At 36.9% G+C, this 26993-nt stretch overlaps 1 protein-coding gene across 2 annotated transcripts; it reads right to left on the bottom strand.

The window, feature by feature from the left end:
- On the bottom strand, window positions 1–26681 carry hgfac (HGF activator). 2 transcript variants are annotated; one of them, XM_028474216.1, is made up of 15 exons: window positions 26395–26681; window positions 26269–26329; window positions 24155–24248; window positions 19168–19241; window positions 18917–19060; window positions 15366–15497; window positions 13567–13677; window positions 10527–10701; window positions 9818–9915; window positions 7325–7366; window positions 5696–5939; window positions 3799–3938; window positions 3464–3604; window positions 1899–2041; window positions 1–315 (listed from the first exon to the last, which is right to left on the bottom strand). In XM_028474216.1, the coding sequence occupies exons 1-15, from the start codon at window positions 26443–26445 to the stop codon at window positions 145–147; spliced, it is 1821 nt and encodes a 606-aa protein (XP_028330017.1). In that variant the 5' UTR covers window positions 26446–26681; the 3' UTR covers window positions 1–144. The 2 variants fall into 2 exon arrangements, with proteins under 2 accessions (XP_028330017.1, XP_028330018.1); XM_028474217.1 differs by lacking the exon at window positions 7325–7366.
- Window positions 26682–26993: the final 312 nt, after the last annotated feature.

The following is a 26993-nucleotide window of genomic DNA, read 5'->3' as shown; positions in this document are numbered from 1 at the left end:
TTGTAACACCAGAAAATGTTTTATTTTGTAAAAACTTCTGACTGTCTTCTATGAACTTCATAAACATATCGATATAAAACACAAAAGTTACCTAAATCATTTTTTATTTTATTTTTTTAAAAAACAACTTAAATTTTTACTCCTTCAAGCTTTAGGTTTGCGTCTGATTTTAGAATTGATCCAGTCAATATAATTCACTACTTTTGTGTAAACTCCTGGTTTTCCAGGTTGACCACATCCATCTCCCCAGCTGATGATTCCATACAGGAAATTGACGTCATCCTTTGGGCAGGCGAGTGGGCCTCCGGAATCTCCCTGTGGACACATAAGCAGGTACAATATAGTGCAGATACCTTTACTGTTTTGACTACCGCTATCAGAAACACACAGAGCAGCAACCATAAAGCTCTACTTCATCTTTACTCATTTATCCAAACCACCATAACAGTTGGAGACGAGTCTCAAATTGTCTTCTTAACATATCAGATGAAAATCAGTGCCTTGCCTGTTAAATGATTACATTTTAAGGAATTCTTTATCGAGTTAGAGGCATTAGCTTAGCATTAGCCTAGTCAAATCATATGATGAAATACATTCACACTCAAAAGAAACACCAATTTAAAAAAACATGAGTTGGGGTGGTATTGTGTCTACTTTTAGTATAAATGTGTTTATTTGGACCAATTTCGTTCAGGTAGCATGTCCATTGCAAGGAATTTGTGCTTGACTAATGATAAGGAACTCAAGTGGGTGGTTACATTTGGGGTTAGATATTTCATAGGTTGTGCAAAACTGGATGAGTAGTTAGGCCTATGTAACCAATTGCAAAATGAAAAGGTAGCATGATGCCAAGCTTATCGTTGTATTATAGAAACAATTTAAATCAATTTTCATGTCAAAAATGAACTATATATTATCAGAATTACTTCTTTTGACTGTAAAAATGGTTATTTGCCCACGAGGTAAACAGGAAGTTGAGATATTTAATTAAAAAGATGGACGTTAGGTGTGTTTCACTATTTAAACTCGTAAGACAAACATCGATCATTTATTACACATCGAGATCTAAACTCTAATAATACAAGTAACCATCACACTTTACCCAGGGGATTACAGTTCCATTAGGCTGATGGCAGGATACTCTAAGAGCAGGTGGGAACAATAAATATGTACATAAATTATCTAGTTATCATCAAATGTCAGCTTGGAAAAGTTTTTAAATATGAAATACACATATTTATGATGATATATAGGAGTACACTAACGTTCAATCAGTAAGTTCCTCATTTGTTGACCAGTGTTTGTCGATCAATTACATTTTTTCAAATTACAATAACAAGATCATGACTAATTTAAAAAACACGTGAAGAAAAACTGCATCAAAATATACTATATACTGATATTTTATCTAACTAATAACATTAGAACTAAGTTTTTTTTTTTTTTTTGGAAGATATCCAATCAAAACTACTTTCGTTGTGTGGAAGGCGGGACAAGCCGGTAAATGATCCAATAGGAAGATCATAATAATAACATTCCATATCAGGTTATTAAGATTTTAGTTAAGTAAATCTGTCATTTCATTGACCAGAACTAAGACAAAAACTAAGCTGAATTTTAAAATGTAAAGGTTTTATTTATTCTGACAACTTTTTTCAGGAAATTTACTTTCAAAGGGAGAGATCAAAGTAAATTGTCTGAATAAATGAAACTTTTTACATATTTAAAATAGAAGACAAAATTAACTTGCTGGAAATAAGTAGAATTTTAACCCAACAACTATGACAAACACTAAATCAAAATGTTCTGCCAAAATCAAAACTGTACTCGACTTGATACTTCATCCTAACTGAAGACATTAATCAGATGATAAATGTTAATTAAAAACGTCGTCCTACCTGACATGCGTCCACACAGCCGTTGAGTCCTGCACAGATCATGTCCTTTGAGACGTGGTTTCCGTAAACTTCTGGTTTTCTACAATGATCGTGATTAACCAGTCGCACTCCGCCCTCCTGGAGACTAGAGTAGCCTTTAGCCTCTGCGGGTACATGAAGCAGAAAAGAAAGCACTGAACCCCTAAACCTGATATTAAACACATGATGTACAGTAGGTCAGAACATCTCTAGTAGACCCACCAAGCTTCAAAACAAATCTAGTTCTAGTATTCTCAGTTTATCTTATTCTGTACAGGAGCGTTTCTGAGGCATGTGGTCATTTGAGATTTGTAGATACTTTGCTCTATTTAAGACACTTTAGTAAGATTTTTGTCTACATTGTTGCTGGCTCTGGCTTCGGCCAAGACTGTCAGTGACATCCATGTGCGAGAATCACACATGGATCCCACAACCCTTTGTGCCGAGGGTTGTGGGATCATGTTCTCCCATTGACCTGCTGGCATTTCCTGCCTCACAGAGTGAGCAGCGGCCTCGTTTGCTGTGTCCTGTTCGTGCGATCCACACTTACATGGACAGGAGGAGGAGCGATCAGCTGTTCGTCTCCTGGGGAAGCCTGTCTCTAAGCAATGCCTGTCACACTGGGTGGTGGAGGCTGTTGCTTTGGCTTACTTATGTCAGGGTCTGCAGCTGCCTACGGCTCTGCGTGCACACTGGACTTGGGGTCTTGCCACATCCTGGGCTTTGTTCAGTGGAGTGACTTTTCAGGACATCTGTGAGATGTCTCACCAGACTACCCTTCTTTCTCGAACGAGGAGACGAGGTTTGCTTACTAAGAATGACGCGCACCTGTTCGTCTTCTCCTTTAATAGGAGGTGCGAGGTTCTCCCATCGAACTGATGAGCTTCACCGGCTAATCAGGATTGGCAAAGTGAAATAGGTATTCTGAGGAATGTAGCAGAGGCGACGTCCCATAGTGAGACATATTACTCATTGAAACTATCGGTTACTTTTGTAACCCTGGTTCTAAGTGTCAATATTGAAACAATTAGTTTAAACTGGTAAATAATGGCCACAACAAATAGTGGCTGTGGTTAAATAAGCATGAAACATGGTGACAATAATGGGTAAAAAATATGCAACATTAGGTGGGAAAAGTGGTGGAAGGGGTTTAAAAGTGTCGAAAATGTCTGGAAATCGGGGGAAATGAATAGGTTAGGTTAAAAGTTTCACATTAGAGTGGTAAAAAAAAAAAAAAAGTTCAAAATGTCAATATTGGAACAATTTAAACCGGCAAGTAATGGGCATGGTAAATTGTGAATGGGGATAAAGTGGCAGAAATGGCTGTAATACATGGCAAGTTTGGTGTAGTTGCAGAAAAAGGGTTAAAATAAGCAAAAATGGGCTCAAATTGATCAAAAAATATTCTTAGTTTCTTGAAGGCATCTGGCAACCCCAAGGTTGATCATACATTCAAAGTGAAATGACTGAGTGAACAAAGGTGACGTGCTCTGCTGTGGGACTTTAAATGAACAAATGTGCTCAGTGTGATGACTTCATTTACTCACTGTCAGACATGTGTCCCCAGCCGCTGATGCTGCAGCAGAATCCGTCAGGGAACTTCATGCTTTTATCTGGGAGACAGATGGGCCTGATGAAAGGGCTTTTCTTCACACAGCGCCCGTCCTGCTTCTTTAGCTTGATTAAAACTGGTGAGGAAAAGATGAGCAAGTACTGAATCAATAGGGCTACACTCTGAAGCTACTGTCACACTCCTCAGTGTGTGGGTGAGGGTCGGGTGAGGGCACACAGCTGTTCAGTGACGCACAGCTGTAGACACAGAGTGGGGTCCTAAGTTTAATTTTCAGTGACTCATTATTGTGTGTGTCCAGCTAGTAATTACCTATGTCATGTAGTATTGGATTAAACACAGAGAACTTTGTGTATAAAAAGTAGTCCTCCACTCCGAAGGTTCTGGTGTTGTGATCGCTGACGTTAAAGCGGTGTTGGCCGAGAACCACACGGATCTGACTCTTCAGAGGGCTGTGGACCAATCACAACACAACAACAGCATCATCTTAAAGCACAAATCTTTAAAAGGTACTTATTAGAAGATCTATGCCTAACAAAACACATCATTTAGCACCGTGTTCATTTTATTTACTTTTAAAAATGGGACTACAACACTTTTTGTTACTGTTTTAAAGCATGTATTCCGCCATCTTCAAGTCACGCGGCCCCATTGTTTTCTATTGGAGTGAAACATTCAGTGTGTTTTTTTAGGTCATTTAGCAGCTTTTGGTTGCTCTAAATAATCAGGAAAAGTTAAAGATGTCGAAATAAACCTTTTGTTTACCAGAAGAGGATAAAAACAGTTGTGACCCGAAAAAAATCTAAGTTTCAACTCAGTGGTTTGGTAGTAGACAATGAAGCAGAGGAGAAGAGCTCTCCTATGGGACCTTTACTCTCCCTTAAACAGTGCGCTGACACGGTCTGGTGGCTGAAGTTCGTGAGTAATCACGAACTGTTGAAGAAGTCCTTTTGGGTGGAAGTTCTTCAACAGTCGGTGATTACTCGTACTGTTTAAGGGGAAGTAAAGGCTCCTTAGGAAAGCTCCTGAAGTATTGTAGTCCCATTTTTGATTTGTAAAAGCCGATTTGTGCTGTTTTTGGTTGCTCTAAATAATCAGGAAAAGTTAAGACGTCGATAAAAACCTGAAAAATAATCTATGATCGCTGGGGGCAACAGTTCCAACTCTGCCATTTGAGAGCAAATAATGAAGCAGAGCGTCAGCTGCACACTGAGCTCTTCTTCTCTGCTTCATTGCCTACTACCGATTGACAGAGTTGAAACTGTCGCCCCCTGCGGTCATAGATTATTTTGACTGAATAAGCTGCTAAATGATCTAAAAAGCAGTCTGAATGCTTCACCCCAATAGAAAACAATGGGATGTTTACAGGCAAATGGGGCCGTCTGACATCATCAATCACGTGATTTGAAGATGGTGGAATACAGGCTTTAAAACAATAAAATATTGTAGTCCCATTTTTAAAAGTTAATAAAACAAAGGTGACATTAAATAATGTGTTTTGTTGGTCATAGATCTTCTAATAAGGACAATAAAATCTGGTGCTGACGGATGTCTGTCTAACTGCCATGTGAGTGAACACGAGATGTTTCAGTGTTCCTCAGACTGGATTCTTGTCTAAATATAGCGCGTCGGTAAAGCTGTGGCGCTGCGGAGGGAAAGTTCAAAGCTTCCAACACTCTCGCCGTGTGAGTTGTGACCTCTTGGCTGCTGCTATTTCAACAGTTTAGCTGTCAGAAAAAAAATAAAAATCAAGGGCCGAGTCCCTTGTGTTATACAGAAATATTCTGATATTGTATAAATTGTAGATGTCTTCTTAAAAAACAAGTTAGGATTTACACCTTGGTTGCAGGGTGTACTATTAATAGTAAAGGTGTAATAAAAAAATAGATTTGGTGAGATATCGCAATATTTCTCCCGGGAAATGATCATATCGATCCAAAAAAACAAACTACATTTTTCACAAATTACTCCACAAAATCGATATAATCAAAGATATTTTTAATCTTTTTTTTTTTTTTTTTTTAAAGAAAGATTTTAACAAACTGGACAGAATCAAAAGTTAAACTTTTTCATATTGGTACTTGAATTACAGTTGGTTACCATTTACTTTTTCTCACAAGTTTAAAAAAAAATGAAATAAATTACATTTCATACCATTTTTGTGAAATTTGCTGTGTTTGCACCCCCCACAGATAAATCTTTGTCATACCTGCGCAAAAAACAATGTGCTGCAGAGATGATCCAGCAGTTGGAGATGAGACTTCCTGAGCAGAAGTCTGTCTCTTTGATGTAAATGGCTGCCATCCATGGGTGAGTACCTGGAAGAGCGGAGTTCCCCCCTAATATCCGCCCTCTGGGTCCAGATAACCTCTTCTTATGCTTGGTTCCACACACGGGGCCTTTGGGCTTCCTCCTCGCAGGCTTGTTGAAGACGACGAATCTTCGTGATGAAGCTGAAATAAGTACAAATTGTTACTCATTTACATCTGTGTAGCTTTGTCACTACTGCGTCATTTCAACAACTGGTCCACGCACTTCAGTCTAAAAGAATTATTTTTGAAATTTGGCCAATTTGGTGATTTTTATGCATCCTTATTTTTCTTCCAATATCTCAGGAACTACAACACATAGGAAACCGGAATTTTGTATACTAATACATCTCCACCTACTCTCTCAGAATATATACAAATATCTGCTATACATACTAACTGGTGGACATGCCAGTCCCTTGTTTGGGCTTTCAATAAACACTTTAGCACATGTCTCAGCTCCCTGTAATTTGATCAGCTTTGAGTTATGCACGTAGACTGTTCACATTACTAATGATTAGTCAGCATATATGCATTGGTTCTTGGGTGACTATTTTCATTGGCCCATAACTGCATGTGGGAATATCTCTTTTTTTTAATTAAACTCTTTAACATGAGGCTATTGTAGCTTGTAATCATTTATTGTTTATTAGTTTTTCACTAGCACTATGAAAATGTAAAAACCACTGCATCAGCAAAACAATTATTTTTGAAAACATAATATTTATTATGAACAAATTTCCTATGTTGTATATTTTCTCTTTAAAATACACACTATTTAATAACTGTTATAATAATAATGATGGATGTATGTTCAAATATTTTAAAATACTTTAATATAAAACAAGCCCAAAAAAGAGAAAATGTAAAACATAATACATTTGTTCATAATAAATACTGTGTGCGGTGAAATAGCCCTAAAGTCGCATAAAATAAATATTGTTTTATATCCCCCCCCCCCAAAAAAAAAACATCTTTATACTACAAATGAAAACAGATCAGATGTTTTCTTACATTCTCACATGTAGTTATGGACCAATAAAAATGGTAAAAACATTTCACTGTCACCTAAGAACCAATGCATGTATCTGACTAATCATAAGTGATGTGAACAGTCTATGTACATAGCTCAGAGCTCAAACTTTTTTTAAATTTTGAGGTTCTGGCATGTCCACCAGATAAGCTGTATAGCAGATGTTTTTGTATAATCTGAGAGAGATAATGGAGCTGTTTTAAACTACACCAAATTTCAGTTTCCTATGTGAAAATCAAATAAAAATAAGGACGTGCGAAAATCAACACATACCCCTCCCCACTAAAATGATCATAACTAAAAATGTACAGTGTGCCAGTTAAATGATTAAGGAGCAATTGGTAAAAAATTCTATATTTCTGGAGACCGAAGTGTGTGAGATTTCCATCAAAATGTGTTAAAATGACATATAAAGACCCGACTGAGAAACCCAAAGCTTCTAGAAAACCACCAACTACACCAGCACCTTAATAAATTACTAGTCAGCATTAAATACCTCTTTTGAACATTTTGGACTTTGCTGTTGGTTCACCCCCCCCTGAAAGAAGCACAAAAGTGGATCCATCATTCCAAGCATCCTCTGGCTGTGAACCATGCCATACGAGGGCACAGCAGATGGGGAACGAGCGCGAGGCTAACTGCACCACGTAAACATTTGGCTCCACCTGACGTGACTTGTTGATTTAGAATGAGTCATTCCTCATCCCCGAGAATTAGATGTGGTGTTGAAATAAAGCTCCATCACTGAAACGGTTGACTGTGCATTTCTCTGACTCAGCTCGGACTGACAGCATAGTTTATGTATATATAAGACCTTTTTAATCACAAATATTGCTCATTAATTTAAATGTGGAGGCAGCTGGTGAGGCTGAGTAAAAGCATCAAAGCTGAGCTCGAAACACTTTATTGTTATTTGCAGGGTGAGGGGCAAAACTGGGAAACCATGTTACAGTTCTACACACATGTAATCAACAAATACCGTAATTTCTGGACTATAAGCCGCTACTTTTTTCTCACGCTTTGAACCCTGCAGGTTAAACAGTGACGCGGCTAAATTGTGGATTTTTCTTAGATTTATAAGCTTCATACCGCCACAAAATTGAGCTCCATCACATTAGACCAGGTGGAACAATGAAATTGATCAGAATGATTCAGTGCGAGCAAGAACAGTCATTTTGTCATGATGCACACTGCCTCAGCGGAGAAATGTTGTCAGAGATACAGGCTGTATCGAGGCTGTTCTGATCTCCGCTCCGTCTACAGTAAAAGTCAGCCAGTTTGTAATAGTAGCATAACAGCATGAAGTTTCCAGATCACCACGTTGGATTTGTTCAGAAGCGATGGCGTCCGTATTCTGACTCAGAGTCCGACTCGCTCTGATCGCTCTGCGGTAGTTCAGGGTAAGAAGAGCGGATGAAGTGGTGTATCAGTCTGGTTCCAGTAAAAAGTGACCATAAAAAGCTGTAAATGGACTGATATGTAGACGTGGGGCAGTGAGGGGGAGACTTCATGTAGTAAAGGACACTTATCAGTTCAAACACGGATATTTCCCTGCAACCTAACTTGAGTACAGCAGCCCGCCTACCTGCCCGTTCTGATTGGTTGAGTTGTCTGAAGGGCACCCTCATCAGCCAATAGGGTGCGGCCTATGTGTGGATTTTTCTTACAATAATTTAACAATTTTCTAATGCGGCCAATAAAACAGTGCGCTTTATAGCCCGGACATGACGGTACATAGTTCCTACATGATGTCACAACATACGGGCATTGCATGACCCGGCGTCACTGCTGTGGTCAGATGAAATTAGTTTAGCCTCTGTTTACGGCCAAACAGCACAATATAGTGGTTTCGTGTTAGGTTAATGTTGCACTAATTGTTTTAGTTAAACGTGGATTCATTAGTAAGGGAAGTCGGCAAGTCAGATCCATAACTTCGGGATAAGAATTGGCTCGCGCCGCGTCAGTTGCACTCCCCCCCTACTCCCTGGTCGCATCGGGCCCTTCTTGCGGATCTCCCCAGCTGCGATGCCCCGTCCTCCCCTCCTATTGAAATCCATGACATAAATAGTTTTGCATATCCTGCCTGTCACAAGCACTTTCCCATTCGCCGTCATGCTGCACACATCTTTCACCCAACCATTCACAAACTGGTTGTACGCCTCGCGTGATTTGAAATCCTTTAGTATAAGCACTTTTGGAACAAATCAAATCGTTTAGAATGTATGTACGTTATAGCAGGAAGGTATTTGTGGTCAGCGGTATTTTGGTTTGACAAACTACGTACGAGTCGATACTGATACGTTCTGTCTTGCTGTCGTATCTGTGTCTCGTTTGTTTATCTAAACCATCTCTGTAGCTCTTTTTGGGTGGTTTACCGGCCATTTGTGTTGTTCTGGAAGACATTTTAACCGTCTTTTGTGGAGTAGAATGCAGCAAAGCAGGTAAACAACACAAGAGTGTCTCTAAGTTTACCCGCACAGATGGCGTCTACGGGGAGGTCATGTGGCCTGTGGGAACTATATATATTAAGATATGTTTCATATCGAGCTTTCCCACATTTTACCATTTAAAAAAAATTTAAATCTAGGGGTATACTGACACAAAAATGGCTCAGACTCCCAAACCAAAAATACAAGAAAACCAATATTTTCATTGATCATGAAGCCTAACAAGGTAAACAATAGATATGAAAGAAATTGGATGATAGATGTTTGTTTTTAGTGTATTTTACAGCTCATCAGAGATGCTAACACAAGAGGAAGGTTAGCTTATCTTAGATTATTTATTTCAGGCTCTCTTGTAATTGGTCCCAACCCTGGTTATTGGCTGCGTTTCACATTTTCAAGAGAATTGTTTTTTTCAAAAGGATTAAGAAGAAAAAACAGCTCAAGCAGCTGGTGACTCTATGCTCCAACCTGCATTATAATTACCAAATGTCTAAAATATGAAGGCATAAATGAGCGTTAGCGTCGTAGCTCAGTTTACTCACACACAGGCATCACACACGACGGGACGTCACAGTACTCCCAGGAGATGGCGCCGTCATTTAGAACGTAGCACCACGGCTTCCTGTCGCCATCTGGATTCCTGCAAACACAGGCTTTAAATTGTCTCCCACTGCTTAATACGACGTACAGTTGTCAGGTTGATAATCCTTTCCTGGAAGTTATTTTTGTAAATATCTATCATATTTGTATATAATTTGTATATATACTATATACAGTATATTCCCATGTAACTTGCATTTCACAGCATCCCTGTCAAAAGAAAAATTTCTTTCAAAATAAAAGACAAGTCGAAAATGAGAGATATTAAGTATTAATTTATTTTTGACCAGCTATCCGCGACCCACTTTTGTTAGCTGATGTTCTTTCTTTTTTCCGATTTATTTTTCTTTGCGTTAATCACTGTATTTGTTGTTGTTTTTAACAAAACATAAAATGTATTATTATTATTATTATTAGCTAAATGGCATTTACATCCTACTTTAATTTTTCATTTTATTTAGCTGGGTAATAAGAGTAGAATTTGATAATTATGAAAGTCAAAGAATATGACGTAAACTGAGGTCATCACAGCTGCATTAATGATCACAGACATTAGATCCAGGTGTGTTGGACCAATCAGGATAGGGGTACCCCTGACCTCAGGGGCACAGATAGCTCTGCTGCTGTGGAGCCCAAAGGAAGAAGTGTTACCTGCAGTAGCCGTGATCCCCGAGTCCTCTCATCAGTGAGGAGTTCACTGTCCCCACATGGAGCTCATCAAACAGCAGGTCAGAGTTCCAGGGTAGACACTGAGCTCCAGACTCTGTGGTGTCCACCACCCCTCTGTAGTCTGTACCCCTGCTGGTATAGCACTCTGTCTCTGGCTCTACACACACACACACACAATGGAGATCATCTTCTGTCTGATAACAGATCTGATTTTATTGATGCTAGAATCACTCTGTGGGGTTTGGATGCTGGACGTAATAATAAATATCAATACCAAATAAATTGTTTGTCGACTGCAGTTATTTCCAAGTGGGCATTTCATCTATTTTAAAATCTTAGACTGTGTGCTTCACCTGTATAATAATAATAATAACAGTTTTAGTCACATTTTGCCACGGTCGTTAAACCACGAGGCACTTTTTTTTTTTTTTTTTCAATTCAACCAAATTTAGTTTTACCAAAAATAGCCATTGAAAACGCACACACATATACAGATTTTAGTTTTAAAAAAAGATGATATATTTTCCTGTGCAACATGCATTTCACAGCATGCCTGTAAAAAGAGAGACATTAAGTATTTATTTATTTTTGACCAGCTGTCCGCGACCCACCAGTTGAGAATCGCTAGTTCTTAGTCAACTAAATCTGTTACAGCAGGGTTTTCCAACCCCGGGGTGGCATGAAATGTCTAGTAATAAAAAAAATAAATTACTGACTAAAATTTTTTATTTTTTTTTATTTTTCTATTATTATTTATGAATTTTTCACAATTAAAAAAAACAACACTTAATATCACAAAAATAAATATACAGTGCAGGAAGAGGCAGAAAACTCAAATAGCTTAAATATACATATATCATTTTTTTCTCCCTTCATATTAAAACACTAGACACAATTTCAAACAACTGTATTCTATACTTTCTTAAATATGAACCTAGTTAAAAATAAAATGCAGTATATTGGCGCATATTATCACTTCGTGCACCAATCCTTACTACTCAGTATTTGTAATGCAGTATAAACAATATGATCAAAAAAAATAATTTTAGAGAAAGAAAAAGTCTCTGAGCTCGCCAGAACTTTGTGATATGAAAAAGGTTGGGAACCACAGTGTTACAGATATATATATATATAATATAAAGTAGAAGAGTTCATGCTAGGGGTGTGGCTATACACTCAGCTCACGAGACGAGACACGATCTTAAGAAAACTACAAAGACAAAATATATGACTGGACCAACAGACTTTTACTGAACCGAGTTGCACATGTTTTATTATAACTCTTTACATGCATGATGTAAGCATGAGATTTTAATAAACTTATTCTTCCACAAATTGAAACTAAAACTAAAATGCATAAAAGTTAAAATAAATACAATTATATATTTCTTTCTTTTTTTCAAGTGCAAACAATATTATGTGCAAAACCAAATCAAAGTTCTACTCTGTCAATAAATACAGAGCCTGACCAAGTATGTTATTAACAACATGCTGCAACTACACAGACATGTTTAACTGTTAATAAACTACTTCTTCCACAAATTGAAACATCATCACACGCAGCCCAAGTCCAGGATGAGAACTTGCTCCGCCCATTTTACCGAGCATGCATCAAAGGAGACTTGTGCGTACTCTGTCGGCCATATTTCCCAGCATGCACTTCGAACTAGCGCATGATTTCAAAGATGACGACGGAGGAGGATAATGCCGCACATGTGTAAGTTACAAGAAATACATTGACCAGTATATTGAACATAAAAATAATAAAAATAATAATAATGAATTAGATTAGGAGTTTAATTTCATACCTGAAATGGTGCAGATTCTGTTTTGTCTGAAATAAAATATTTTCAGGACAGAATTTTGTTTTTCTTTAAAAATGTAATACCTAAAATATGTAATTATTGAAAATTTAAAAAAAAACCGAGAACAGAGAATTACTTTTATATTATTTTTTATTATCATTATTATCAATAACATTATTGTTGTTTGTGGGCCTAAAGTATTTCTAAAATCTATCCTGAATTATTTATTAGTTTTTTAGCTTTTTAACAATTATTATGAATTCAATACCTAAAAAATCTCATTATTAAAAATTCAAATAACTTATTTTGATATAAAATATTTTATTATTGTTGTTATACATAAAATGTTCATAAAATCTGTTCTGATTTTTTTTTATTCATCACCAAATGTTTTATTGGTTTACAAAATAATTAATATTTACAACAATGACATCTACTCAATGATACGTATTATTTTCTTTGATGTCTACAGTGGAGCGCACATACTCCACACAACAATGTCAGGAAGTTTGCTTTGTCCCTAAACAACGAGTATGCAAAGTTCGCGCTTGTGCACTCCGCAAATCCGTTCTTCACGTCTGCTGCCACGAGTCCGTACACAGGAGTTCACAAGTACAGAGTATGTATACTTAGAATTGAGAAACGGCCTAGAACTAAAATGTCCTCCTCCTCCAATTCTTTTCCTTCTTCTGCTTTAGGTTCTGGCACACTAGACGCAGCAAAGGCGCATTACTGCCCCCACAGGTCACAAATAGAAGTTTGGATAGCTCACAAAAAAATACTAATAAATAAATTTTAAAAAATCTAGCGAGACAATTTAAACGCGACGACAAATCTCGTCGAGTTTAATCTCACGAGATCTTGTGGCACGAGATCTCGTCACACCCCTAGTTTATGCATTTTTTTAAAGCTTCAATTAGCATTTATCACCCTGATACGGGATGGTTTTAAGGCTTGTCCTGCTTTCCATGTAACTAAAGTAGTTTTGTTTGGATAGCTTCAAAAAAAAAAAAACTTACAGTAGTTGTCATTGAATTCCGTCTCATGTGAACATTACAGTCTAAAATAAGAATACATTATGATTAAGTTTTCATTCATATGTATTTTTCTTAATTAATCAGAGTCTAGTTATTGTCACTTAAAAATATATAGTCAACGGTAATATCTGCCTGCACCTACTGTATGTATGCTATCACCATGACGATGAGGTTACCTACCAAAGCTACAGTAGGGTCCGCTGTAACCACGTCTACAGTAACACACTTCCTTTCCTGTGGATACGATGAGTCGACACGATGCTTCATTCCTGCAGGGATTCCTTTGGCACTCTGGACACATAATAATAATAACTCTGGACACGTCACAACATTAATAACTAGTTATAGAACAGGCCATAGATTAAGTCAAATACACAGAATATCTCTTTATTATGGCACTTCTTAATAAGTGAGAGTCAGGTAGCCAATGAATAACTCCATAGAGGTGAGGTTTAACTTGATGATGCATGGCTATGAAGTGACATCAGATTATATTTAGAGCATAAATAGAGAACAAAGTTAGAAACTTGGTCAACATTGGCTTATTTTATGGGTTTGTGAAATTCAGTTTAGAACTGTTGCCTTTTGATTTTCTTTTCTTATAAATAAATGAGCAAAATTGAGTGAAAACTGAAAAAAAAAACTGTCAAATGTAAACATATTCTAAGTTTATTTCCAAAATGGAATTGTTTTTATTATTATTATTATTATTATTTAATGCTGTTGTGTGTGTCCCACTTCTCAACATGCTCTGTTGGGTCATTTTTAAAAGCATGAAGATTCAAAGTTTCTATTCAAAATAAAGTTGAATTGAATGTATTGCTGGCTTTTGCCTGGTCCCAATAATATTGCTTCGGTGCTTTTATTTTGGAGGGAATTTACGACTTATGCAGTGTTTAAGATGTTGAAAGCATGCGATTTATATGCAATATGTATTTACTATAAACCTATTTATGGTAATCAGAATAAAACTTAATTTTCTTCACTTATATCATCTTTTGAATTTTCATTTTGTGTATAGAGTATTATCTAATAATAAAATATTTCTTTTTTCTTTTTTTTTTTACTGGGAATTAAAATGAATACTAGCCACCATTGCATTGTTATCAGGGCCTGTCAGACTTTTAGGTTTTTTTCTGAACATAAATTGATTCATCATGATGAATTTAAATATTCATTATTTAATTGTTATCCAAAATACATTTAAGAGTTTGAAACTATGCCTTGGTTTGGGCTGCAGCTTATAGTAGAAAGAGGTTTTTGCTTTAACCGTAAACACCCAGTGACAAAATTTGACCAAAAGCCACAATTTTCTCCACAGGGAGTGCGAGAGCCAGATGTTAGAATAAAAAGCAGGAAAAAGAGGAAATTATCCCCTGAACAAATATATTATTAAACTTACAAAAGCACAGAATAGTCAGGAGAACATGTTTCCAAAAGAAATAGTGCAAAATATTGCAACATCTGAAGAAAATGCCAGAAAACACAGATGCTGTTACTGGGCTGGTTTCATCTGAACAACACAGTTTTGTGTTGAAGGTTCAATTTCCACTCTCTTTTGTGCAGAGGAATGCGTAAAACGTGCCCCTCCATTAGGGATAAAAGCACCTTATGGACACAGAGGGCGTGTCCTAAAAACGCCTTTTCCTGCGTCACACTTTCTGATTCATGTAATCTGTTTCTTTTTCTGGCCTGGCAACGTTATTTGAGTAACTATGGAGCTGTGATCAAAGGAAGGGTAGGGCTCGTTTCATCTCTGGCACTGAATCAATTCCTCAAGTCAACACTTCTTTGTTCCTGATATGTGTGAATCTTTCTGGAAAACTGTTGCTGATCCTCAGTTTACACAGCTAGCCGTCAACTCAATAACCCATGTCACATCTTTGTTCATCCTTCGTGCCGTGTTTCACTCTCATTGTGCTCAAAAACAAATAAACCATTAAAAAAAAAAAAAGAAAACCACAAACAAAAGCTCTTACTTGTGTATTGGACTCTTTCACACTCGGATTCCCCCGACACACACGTGCACTGTTCCACGTTACGGAGATGAATTCGTCCCCAAGACTCTCCGGTGTCATAAAAGTGCAGGTGTGCGGTTTCATAGCATTTTTCTGACAGGCCGACAAAGAACAGGAGAAAAGGAACAGGGTTGAAATGTGAGATTAGATTATAGAGCTCAGTACAAACCAACACAGTAGATACTGGATGGTCTAAACGCACTGAGAGAAGACGATACTTTACTGCATTTTTGTGATTTTTTTAGGAAAGAGTCCTAAGTTATTTGCTGTTTTATTTTATTTCTTGAGAAAATGGGATTATAAATATAAGGAATGTGAGAATTGATACAATATATCTCAGTCACTATTAATCTTCCATCAATGGTTTACTGAATCTGATCAGGTTTATTGATTAAGTTTTGATCAACTTAGTTCAAATTAGCCTAATTTAAAATATCCTATCTTCTGTAGCTCTGATGAACTGTTGTCAGAATTTAACGTTCTAATAACGTTGCTACAACTGACTTTTATTTTGTAAACCGGAAGTTCACACTGAAACGGTTGTACTTGAGGTAACTTGCTGACTGTGAACGTATACCTATGAGGTACGGACAAAACGCTGGAATAAAAAGAACTAAAAGACAACACGGACTGAGTTATTCTTAGTTAGCCAGGCACAACAGTTCGAACACTGAGCAGGTGAAGATGAATAAAGCTGATCACGTTTTCACGGAGCGCCGCTGCGATACACAAAAAATGGGTGGAGCTTCACAAGGACAGCAAAGTTAAACGGGAATTGGTGGCTCTGTATTTAGGAGTCAGCGATGATTTTTTTTTGTTTTAGTGGGTGTTTCCCAATCTTTTCTGTCTCATGTACCCCCCCGAGGACTCTCTTCAGATTACGAGAACCCCTTGTTTTACACCCTTCGTCACCTTTCTTGTTTTATTTACATGTTGTTAACATGTTGGCCTCTGAAATTTCCTACAGCTTGAAAATGTCAACCTGTACTTTTAACACACACTAAATATCAATTTTGTGCACTACAATTATTGTATATCAGAGAATATATAGTAATGTGCATAACATGTTAGCAACACTTCATGCCGTTTATTGTCAACGGGTGGAAAAGATGTTGGATGAGCATGCACAGTGTCTGAAATAGGCTTAAAAATGACTCAGCATGTTGGAAATTGATTCATCATTGTTTCCAAGTACCCCTACAATGTGTTCAAGTACCCCTAGGGGTGCACGTACCCCTGGTTGGGAACCACTGTTTTAGAAGAAACATTTCCCCATAAAAAAACATTCTTTGCCCCACGATGACGGCGTTTCATGCCGATTCTGTCCATTTTTGCGTTCAACTGTTTTCGATGGTCGATTCCGCGATTCCGTTAACGCGGATTTTATAGGGCCTTACATACATGTACGATGCAAAACCAGTTGGTATTTAACCAATATGTTATTACAACTAAGTAGGGATGTAACGATTCACTCAACTCCCGATATGATTCGCTCACGATTTATTTTACAAAATGGGAATGTATATAAACAACCGAAAAATATTCCTTTATTTTTTTTTTGGGAAATTACTATACTATTTTTCATTGTCAAAAGAATCCCTTGATAAACTATTCAAAACAATGCAATTTAACTAAAAATAAATCTTGAATTAAATAAATAAAGGAATAATACAAATGAAGAAGAAGCTTATTATTTAAATTCTGGTTCTATAGTAAACAATACAAAACTGCATAATAGTTCTTTTTCTTTTTAAAAGTGCAACTGAAAATGTATTTTGTGCCTTAACAATTGGATTTAAAAAACAAAAAAACAAGTCATTTTACCGTATTTAGGTCAGATATTTGTTTGAACCAGCAGAGGGCGCTGGTAACCCAGTGGTCGGTTGGCATGCAGATATTTTGCAGTGAAGAAGAGATGCTATGCTAGCAGACAGAGCTAATAGAAAAACGTGACTTTTACAGATATTCACGTAATATTACAGATATTCTTTCGGTGCTAAAGGGGTAAGGAATCATTTATGAACATGTTTAAGAGTAGAAGATGGCCAGAAAGAAAGTATTAGCAGATTTCACTCGCCGCCAACACTCTGCTGGTTAAAAAAAGTACTGTGATTCAATTTTCACAGCATCGATGTGAATCGTTATACCTATGAATCGATTTTTAACTGCCTTACGATTAATCGTTACACCTCTACGACTAAGTGGTAATATTATTACGTTATCTTTTCTAATTTTCTATTTTGTTAAGATGGTTCTGCGTCTTTATCATTTTCTGTTATGCATCAGCAGAATCTTTTTTTTAATGCCAACACTGCATGTTTTATTATTATATTTATTTATATTGTTTTGTCCATCATTTCTTTAAAATAATAAACTTTATCTACATAGCACTTTTCAAAATACGTTACAAGAGCTTTCCAAAGGAAGCTACTACAATAGAAAATAAAAGATATAAAGTCTTGGCCAAAGATTAAAATAGTTTAGGAAACAGAAATATAAAAACAATTTAAAAGTTACTTTGTGTGATTATGTGTTCATCCTTAACATTACATGTTATTTGTATCGAATATTTAAATTTGATGATCATTATGTAATTCAGCTTTTTTTTACACATTGGGATATGACGGTAGAACTCCTAAATATTAATTATATACAGTAGATTGATATTTTTAAGGTATTTGATAAATGTGCTTTGTATGATTATTTTTTTTCTAAATCTACTTCTTTGAATACGTTAAAACATTTTTGAAACATTTTTTTTAATTATAGAAAATATCAAAAACAAAAACAGAAATAAGTGTAGATTTTAATCAAACCTAACAAAATACCAAAGCTTTTGGGAAATAAATATGTTTTTTGAACACTTCTTACACACGTTTCTAACATATATAATATATGTACGAAGATTAAAAATCTAAACTACATTTTGTCCCTTAACTCATTCAGTGCCAGCCATTTTCAGATTTTCTACCACCAGGCTTTTGATGGCAAAATTATTTTGCCATCAAAGTTGAATGGATGTCTTACTGTATTTTGGCGTTCCTCCAAGTTTCCCTCCCGTCAGTCTGCACACACGCAACTTCCTCTTCCTCCCGACACGCAGCAATGACCTGTTTAGCCTGGTTAGTTGATGGTTTTGTCTCACCATCGCAACATAATCAATAAACCACTCAGCTCCACACATGTTCTGTGTTAGTATGTGGAGCTGTGAGCTGCTGGATATGTCACAATATCACTCCGTAGCGCCATAATCTCACTCGTTCCTGCTTCTCCTCCCCCCAGCTAATGGTAGCATCAGTGGCTAATCTCATCTAAAGGTGTACTGCTGCCATCCTCAGGGCACAGTTGGTCACTACAACACCCCACACCTTAGAAATTGATGAGGGACCTCTGCCAGGGTGTTTTCTAGTAATCCCCGTGAAAAAACGCAAATGACGAGTTATCTCGTCAATGGCACTGAGTGAGTTAAGAAGTGAAGAAATGCTGATTGAATTATACACAAGTTCACCAACTTTTCTCACACAGTCTCCCACTGAAGCTCGGCGTGCACGTACACTCGATGGACCGACTGCGTGGGATGGGCGTGCAAACGCCTCCGTTTTCACACGGGTTCACATGACAAGGATCTGTGACTCTGCGAGATGAATGAACCAAAACTAAAAGACATGAGATGAAAAAAAAAAAGCACACACACAATCAGACGATGATCACAGTTCAGCGTGACTGAGCATGAGGTGAAACGCAGCGGAACGGACCAACCGACCATCAGGTAAATCTTCCTGTGGAGCACAGAAGCCAAACTTCCTGTCTCGATCAAAGTTGTGTGTGAGTGAACACCTGCGACAACAGAAAAAAACAACACAACTGTTACACAAATGCTGCTACCATCATGTAGGAAGGTTTAACATCAGCAATGTGAAGGATTTAGCATAATGTAACAAGAAGCAAACAACATCCCTCATAAAAACCTTTAACTTACCCCTAATGAGTTTAAAAAAAAGGCTCAAATAACCATTAAGAAATTATCATTAATTACCAAAAATGGATGAAAATCACAGAATTAACTTCCTTATTTGTAAATACCTTTATGACACAGAATCTACTCTCACCTACATGTTCTGGGAGATGATCACACATTGTCAAAATATTTTCCTTATTGAATAACCGTTTAAAGGTGCAGTCCGCAATCCTGTTTCGAAACACTTTATGTAATACTGGGTGAGATGGTCCTTCCATTCTGAGAGCAGTGAATACATTTAGGCTGATATACGGAGTTTCTGAAAAATCTATGTTTATGTATGAATCTTTTGAAATATGAAGAAATACCTAACTAGTCTTTTACTATGGTCTACTGTTGGTGGTCATTCATATACATTAATACATATAAGGATTGGGTTTTGTTTAAGAAATGATTTGTTAATTTAATTTTGTCAGTTGGTGACAATGATGAATAATGTTGTCGTTACTGCTTTAATTTGAGGTTTTGGGTCGACTCCATATCTACTGACAGGTCTTTTGGTTTTATGTGATATGTTTTTATTTGGTTTCACATTGAGCGTCCACGGTTTGTTTTGTGTGTGTGTGTGTGTGTGTTGCTTTTTATGTAATATTGTAAATATTTGTAGTAAAAATGAAGGAGACCCCAGGCAGAATAGCTCTTGCAATAAGTCAGGAGCTAATGGGGCTCTCAATAAAATGAAATGAAATGTTTTTGTTGTTGTTAGGTGTGTAAGGACACACTCAACCAACAATTCGATTCCCAATTTTTTTTCAAATCAAAGATTGGAACGTAAAGATGCCCTTAACTTTCAATTTGAATACATAGAGATCATGTTACGGAAAAAAATACAGATTAGTCAAAATACAGATTCTTCTTATTGTTATGTTTTCTTCTTATAACCTACTCAGAAAAAATCTCTTAGAGCAAAACAAACTGCACATTTCTTCATTTATCACCATGCAAAGTTAAACAAAAACATACATTTTTTCCCAAACATATAAAATAAAAATATGAAAAACGTTTTCATATCATAAATACAGTGAAAAAACAGAGGTGACTTTCTTTTTTTTAAAGTGCGCGTGTGTGTATGTGTGTGTGTGTGTGTGTGTGTGTATGTGTACGCGTTGTGTCGCTCTGTTGCGACGGTTCAGGTTTAATTTCGATGGTTACACCACGGACTCGGGCCGTGTTGACGTTGCACATTAATTCAGGTGATGTGATTCGATTAGCATTATTAAAGACGCACTAATGGATGCTGACTCACCTCCACATGCACACGCACGGACGTGAATAGTGTCTCGTTCTTAAAGAGACATCGGCTTAATTTGGGTCGGACGGGTTTGGTCTGTGTTTAGGGCCCTATGAAATCCACAGCACTGCCTGTTTTATTATATTATAATTATTTCATTTATTACCATTTGTCCATATTTTCTTTACAATAATAATACTAAAAAAACTTTATTTATTCAAAAACACATATTACAAGTGCTTTCCAAAGGCAGCTATACAATAGAAAATAAAAGGTATCTAGTCTTGGCCAAAGATATAAAAAGCTTTAACATCTAAACAAGCAGCACTAAAATAGTCACAGCACCTCCTATTGTTTAAGCAGAGTATTGAAGCAAATACGGTGCTGTATCGATTTTAGCCAATTTAGGATATATTCTTACATCCCTAGTTGTCGTTTTGTTCATTTTTTTGTTGAAACTCATTGAAACTCTGACCTGCTCATCATCATATTTTAATGCTAAAGCACACAGAGTGAAGAATGATCCCACATTTCCTTTCATGTACACTATAGTCACTAACATGCACAGTATTTAGTGGTCATATTATCACTAATTATGCTATTAAGGCGTATGTCATATGTACAAGATGAAAAGTGTGAGAGGTCCACTTCAGTGATTGCTAATGACAGTGTAAAAGGATGGGCTAAAGTGGCTCCTTTGATGTTGGAAGGTTGAAACCGCTTTCATCACACTTGAAATTAAAAGTCTGTTCATAACTGCGTCTTCATTTGTCTGTGTGATACGACTTTGTAGGAAGTTCCCATCAGCCTGAGTGAGTGAGTCATGATCCACTAAGTTAAACCAAAGTCATCCTTCAGCTCCACTCAGCAGCTCCGTCACTTAAAATAAAATCCCACGGGAGCTCCTGAGCTCCTGAGCACAGCAGAGAAAACGTGTGCGTTTGTGTTGTAGTAACTGTACATGTAGACTAAAGACATTGGCCCATAAGTAATTGCGCACACTTTGCTCCAACTTGCACGCATCCAGCCTTTACTGTCACCATTCCAAAAAAAAAATCATGGCCGACAGCCTTTCGGCAGGTCTTTGTGTTGCTTTTACCAAAAATAATAAAAAGAAGATTTTGTTGCCGTGTCACGATATGAAGCAATAAAAAGCGAAGCTGTGATGGTTTTACTATCGCAGCTGTTTATACGGCCTCAGGTTAAACTGTCAGCAGCAGTCCTACTTTTCCCAAACACCTTCTCTACATAGTTTCTAAATTTTGTGTTTTATTAAAAAAAAACCTCTCTTTAAAACAGTGGTTTCACTAGGCGGTTTTATTCAGGGAAAAATATAGTTTTTTTTTTTTTTTTAAATTAACTTTCCGACGGCCCTTGAATGCCCCTCGTTTACCGCACGACAACAGAACAACAAAATCTCCGCCATCGGTGATGCCAACAACATTAGGGTGACCGTACGTCTGGATTTACTTGGGGATATTTTATTAGTTAATCAATTTGTCCGGGTTTCCCAGGGACCCTGAACGCATCATGGGCAACACGGTAGTAAGCCCCAGCCACTTTTCCCATGAAAATCACATAACCATGACAATTAACTTTTTTCTTAACTTCTACATGACCTACAAGACTAATTTTTAATAAATCATGTTTTAAATACAGAAATCTGTAGTAGGACCCCCAAAAAAACCAGAGATTTACATCAAATATAGAACCACTTCTCATTATCGAAGGCTATAAAAGCAGAAATAATTGAACTAATGTATGGACATCAACTGCAGCAAGTTTGGTGATAATAATAAACATTAGGCCAAAGATACACATGTTTTTGTACAAAAAAGATCAAGCAGAAGCCTTCTTTGCCACAACTGTGCCAAAGTTTTCCACAAGTTTGTAGTGGTAATACGTCAGTCTAATTGATTGCAATCATTGTCAGTCTTATATTTGACCAGTAGGTGTTGCAATTTGGCTTTAAATAAACACATATCCATTTTTATTTAGGTTTTTGCGGTGCCATGCGTAATGCTATGTTCTACTTTTTGATGCCGTTATGCATGGGTGTTATTGAGCAATCCTTTAACCAATCAGAACGTTTGACAGTGCGTTGTAAAGCTCAGAGCCTGTAGTTGGTGATATCAAACACTATGGGACACAAGCACTGTGCACTCATAGGACGGATTTCTCGACAGTGAAATGGCTGGTTATCTGACGTCACGATTTGGATTGATCAAAATATGGAGTTTTATGCACATTGGAGCAAATTTTAATAAAAAACAACAAAGGTAAGACACAATTTGTCATCATTGCTGACTTTTTCCGCAGCGTATTTTTTTTAAATTAACTTCAAGTACTTTTTGAGTATATCGAGGTCGGGCCAAGTGTCGTCTTTTACCCATGTGGCCCTCAGTCTTAACTTTGTGCGGCCCCCAAAACAAATCTCCAGAAATTGTATTTCAAGAAGTTAGAAGGAATATAAAGCCTCACATAATACACAAAACAACTCCCAAAACACACAAATCGACAGCAAAAACACACGAAAAATTCCCAAAATACACAAAATGACAACAACCACTTAAACAAAATGACAACAAAAACACAAAAAAACAACAACACGTTACAGAATAACTCCAAAGACACACAAACTGTCAACAAAATTACACAAAATGATAGAAAAATAAAGAAAACAACAACATTTAAACATAAAGTGACCCCAAAAACACAAATAAACAACATAAATGCATAAAATGACAGAAAAATACATAAAACTACAACAAGAACACACAAAATGACTAAAAACTGACAAAACCACAAAGACAACCCCCCCGTATTAATGCTCAGATCAATCATTATTCTAAATGCTGACATAAATGTTAATAATGTGGCCCTCGGATCAGATACAAGATATATGTACGATGCAAAACACTCACGTGTCTCACTTTACTTTGAAATGAATCTTAGGGTGTCTGGGGATAAGCAGTAAAGCAGTCAGGTAGTTATTTAAAGCTATAATAAACTTCATATTTTGTTTATTTAGGTAAAGCATGATGAAAAATGTTGCAATTGCAATAAAGCTGACAACAAATATTGCGCCATTTTCCTGTCGGCTTAAGCCCCGGGTGTTTCAGAAACCTAGAGTCGCCCCTCAAAACTCAAGCAACACATGAGTGTTTCTTCTCATGACAACAGCCCACATTATGCATAACACCAGCTTTAATCATGTGCAACGACACGCCCCAATTACACATCATTCTCTCAACAAGTGCAGGATGTTACCACAGCGTCTGAGGGAAAATACCCAGAGTTTTTCATCTTTCCCCGTCCTACGCTCTTCATCCCTTCATCCCGTGATGTAACAGTGATGTGGGTTGTGAGCATTTGTGTGTACAATACTAATCGAGAGCTGAGCTGTGACATGAAATCTCACACACACACACACACACACGTGCATTTTGTGGTTTGTTTGCGTATCCAAAACAGTAGCAGCGCAGCAGGCTAAAGACTCACCATGGCCTGGAGGAAAGGATGGTGATGCAGTGATGATGGAGTCTTCCACCCTGACGGAAAGGGAACTTGCACTCTTCTCCTGACGTTGTCAGAACTTTAAGAAGAAATCACACGAAAAATGGCTTTTAAGCAACAGAAAAACTATTTGAATTTTTACACTCAACCTCCCATAATGCTTTGCTTGTGTTTTTGTGCTGAACTTCAAAACAGGATGATAATATTATTATACGTGTTAAGGAATATACTTTAACAAGAAGCCTCACAGCTAATATTAAAGGTTATCTACAACAGCGGTTCTCAACCTTGGGGTCAGGACCAGATGCCTTCAAGAAACTAAGTATATTTTTTGAACAATTTGCGCCCATTTTTGCCCTTTTTCAGCCACTACACCAAATTCGCCATATTTTAACCTATTTTCATCACTTTTTCTTGCCATATTTTTGCTCCTTTTAATGCATCTATGTTATATTACTCCCATTTCTGCCACTTCTCCGTCAAATTTCAGCCTTCTCAGCACATTTTTCTACTTTCAAGCCATTTTTGACACCCTTTTTAACACTTTTATCACCTAATGTCACATAAGTTGACCTATTATTGTCACTTTTAACCTCTTTTCCCCATATATCATGCTTATTTTTGCCAATTTAACCACATTCACAGAAAGCCTGATAGCGAGCTAGCCTTTACAATCAGCTGTAGTGGAGGAGGTTAGCGTCTGAAACAGACACAAGCCACTGGATCCCCGGGGGCGACATGCGGCCCGCAGTTTAATTTTGTGCAACATCTAAGGTAAAAAATATAAAATGTAAAAAAATGACCCCAAAAACACACAAAACCACAGCAAAAACACACAAAAAAACCACTAAATAAGCAACAGAAAAAAATATGTAATGGCTACAAAAAGACACAAAAGGAAAAGACAAATACAGACAATTTATCCAAAAACATAAAACAACAACAAACACACACAAAATGAGAGAAAATGTACCAAATAAGCCTAAAAACACAGAAAAGGACAAAAAAAAAATTTACACAAAATGAATTGTTAAAAAAACAACTAATCCACACAAAATGAGAGATAAATATACAAAATGACAACAAAATCATTTTGTTCCTGTGTTAATGCTCACATGAATGTTTACACATCAGATATTCACAATTCTGTGTCCTCGGCTGTGATAAAAAAAAAAAAATGGCCCATTTCTGACTTAAAAAATGCTGGATTCAGTATCTCCAGGACAGAAATTTGACAGCTATGCTCTAAATTTTTTTTTTAATCCAGATTAAGTTTTTAAAAAAGTGACATTCTCCTAACATGCTATAAATAATGCAATAGAGGAACTGCTGTGATAAATAATAATTCACAAGGCTCTGAGAATAAATGATGTATTTGATCAATGATTTACCAGTGGAAAAGCAGCATCACAAGACTTCATTTCTGGTGTATTGGAAAAACATTGTCCACATCAGTGGTAATGTCATTTAAAAAGTAGAAAGAATTGGTTTAAACTGGCAAATAATGGGCATGACAAATCGTGAATGTGGTTAAATTGGCAAAAAAAAATAAGCATTAAACATGATGAAAAGAGGTTAAAACTGACAATAATGGGTCAACATATGCCACATTAGGTGGGAAATGTGGTGGGAAGGGTTTAAAAGTGCCAAAAATGTCTTGTAAGTGGAAAAATGTGCAGAAAAAGCACGTCATTTGATTGAGAATAGGCAGAAATGGGAGTAATGTAGCAAAAATGCATTAAAAGGAGCAAAAATATGGCACGAAAAAGTGATGAAAATAGGTTAAAATATGGCAAGTTTTGTGTAGTTGTAAAAAAAGATTAAAAATAAGCAAAAATGAGTTCAAATAGTTCAAAAAATAATTCTTAGTTTCATGAAGGCATCTGGCGACCCTCTCCCAGTGTGTTGCGACAGCAAATTGAGACCTGACCCTATGGTTGAGAATCCCTGGTTATCCACACAACACTTTGTGTAACAGTTGTGTGGATAATGTTAATTCTGCTACTTAAAAATAAATAAATAAAAAAAATGTCCAAAAAAAAAAACAAAAAACAGATCAATGTGCATTTTTCCTGCTCTCTTCAGGTGAGAAAACTCACCTTTCCCAGTGTCCATGAACGCCTCTTTGGAGATGAGCTGGTCTGGTTCTTCTAACGAGCTCTGAAACATAACAGAACTTTATTCACACATCTGTGTTACTTTTACACACGCACACACACACTTACCGCCACTGCACTGAGGGCACAGGACACCAACAGGAGGCTGATGGACCTCATCACGTTATGTCGGTCACAGTCCGGGTCCTGGTTCCGCTACGGGTCATGGGACACGAAGGAAGGAGTCCTACATGTGTTGTCCTGCCCCACGCAGTGGGCCGCGGGGCTGAGGAATCCCGTTGCGTCATTAACACTAACTGTGAGACATCCTAAAGGCAGCACTCGACACCTTCTTCATGGTCGCCCACGGTGGTTTATCTCAGCACATCAAGCACAAACACCGACCGGGAGGAAACTTTTCCATGGGCGGAACGAAAGGTGGGTGAGGGGGTTCCGGCCCGGTCCTTTATTTTATTTATTTATTTTTTTTTATTTTACCCTGGATACGGTTTATCCTTGTAGTGTCGGTCAGTGTATATAGTGGTTATTTGATTTTCCGTTCAGGAAAAATATTAGAAAATAAAAACATAGTTGTTAATAGATTTAAAATTTTTTAAATTAAGCTTAAAATCCCAGGTTTTTTTTTTTTTATCAAGGCCAAAAAGGGGTAAACAAAACTTTTAAAACTGATTGATTATCATTTTTCAAAATTTAACTAGAAGACAGGA

This window comes from Gouania willdenowi, chromosome 18 (genome assembly GCF_900634775.1).
Source record: "Gouania willdenowi chromosome 18, fGouWil2.1, whole genome shotgun sequence".
In the NCBI taxonomy this organism is placed as follows: domain Eukaryota; kingdom Metazoa; phylum Chordata; class Actinopteri; order Blenniiformes; family Gobiesocidae; genus Gouania; species Gouania willdenowi.
Note: the sequence above shows the minus strand (reverse complement) of the source record. Positions and strands in the feature narration are given on the sequence as shown.

Bases quoted from the DNA above. Each gene is read 5' to 3' on its own strand.
- hgfac (XM_028474216.1), bottom strand. From the start codon at position 26,445: ATGAGGTCCATCAGCCTCCTGTTGGTGTCCTGTGCCCTCAGTGCAGTG. The intron at 24,249-26,268 runs GTGAGTTTTCTC...TTCTTCTTAAAG, and splicing joins GTTCATGGACACTGGGAAAG to TTCTGACAACGTCAGGAGAA. The intron at 19,242-24,154 runs GTGAGTCTTTAG...CTGTTGTCGCAG, and splicing joins ATCCTTTCCTCCAGGCCATG to GTGTTCACTCACACACAACT.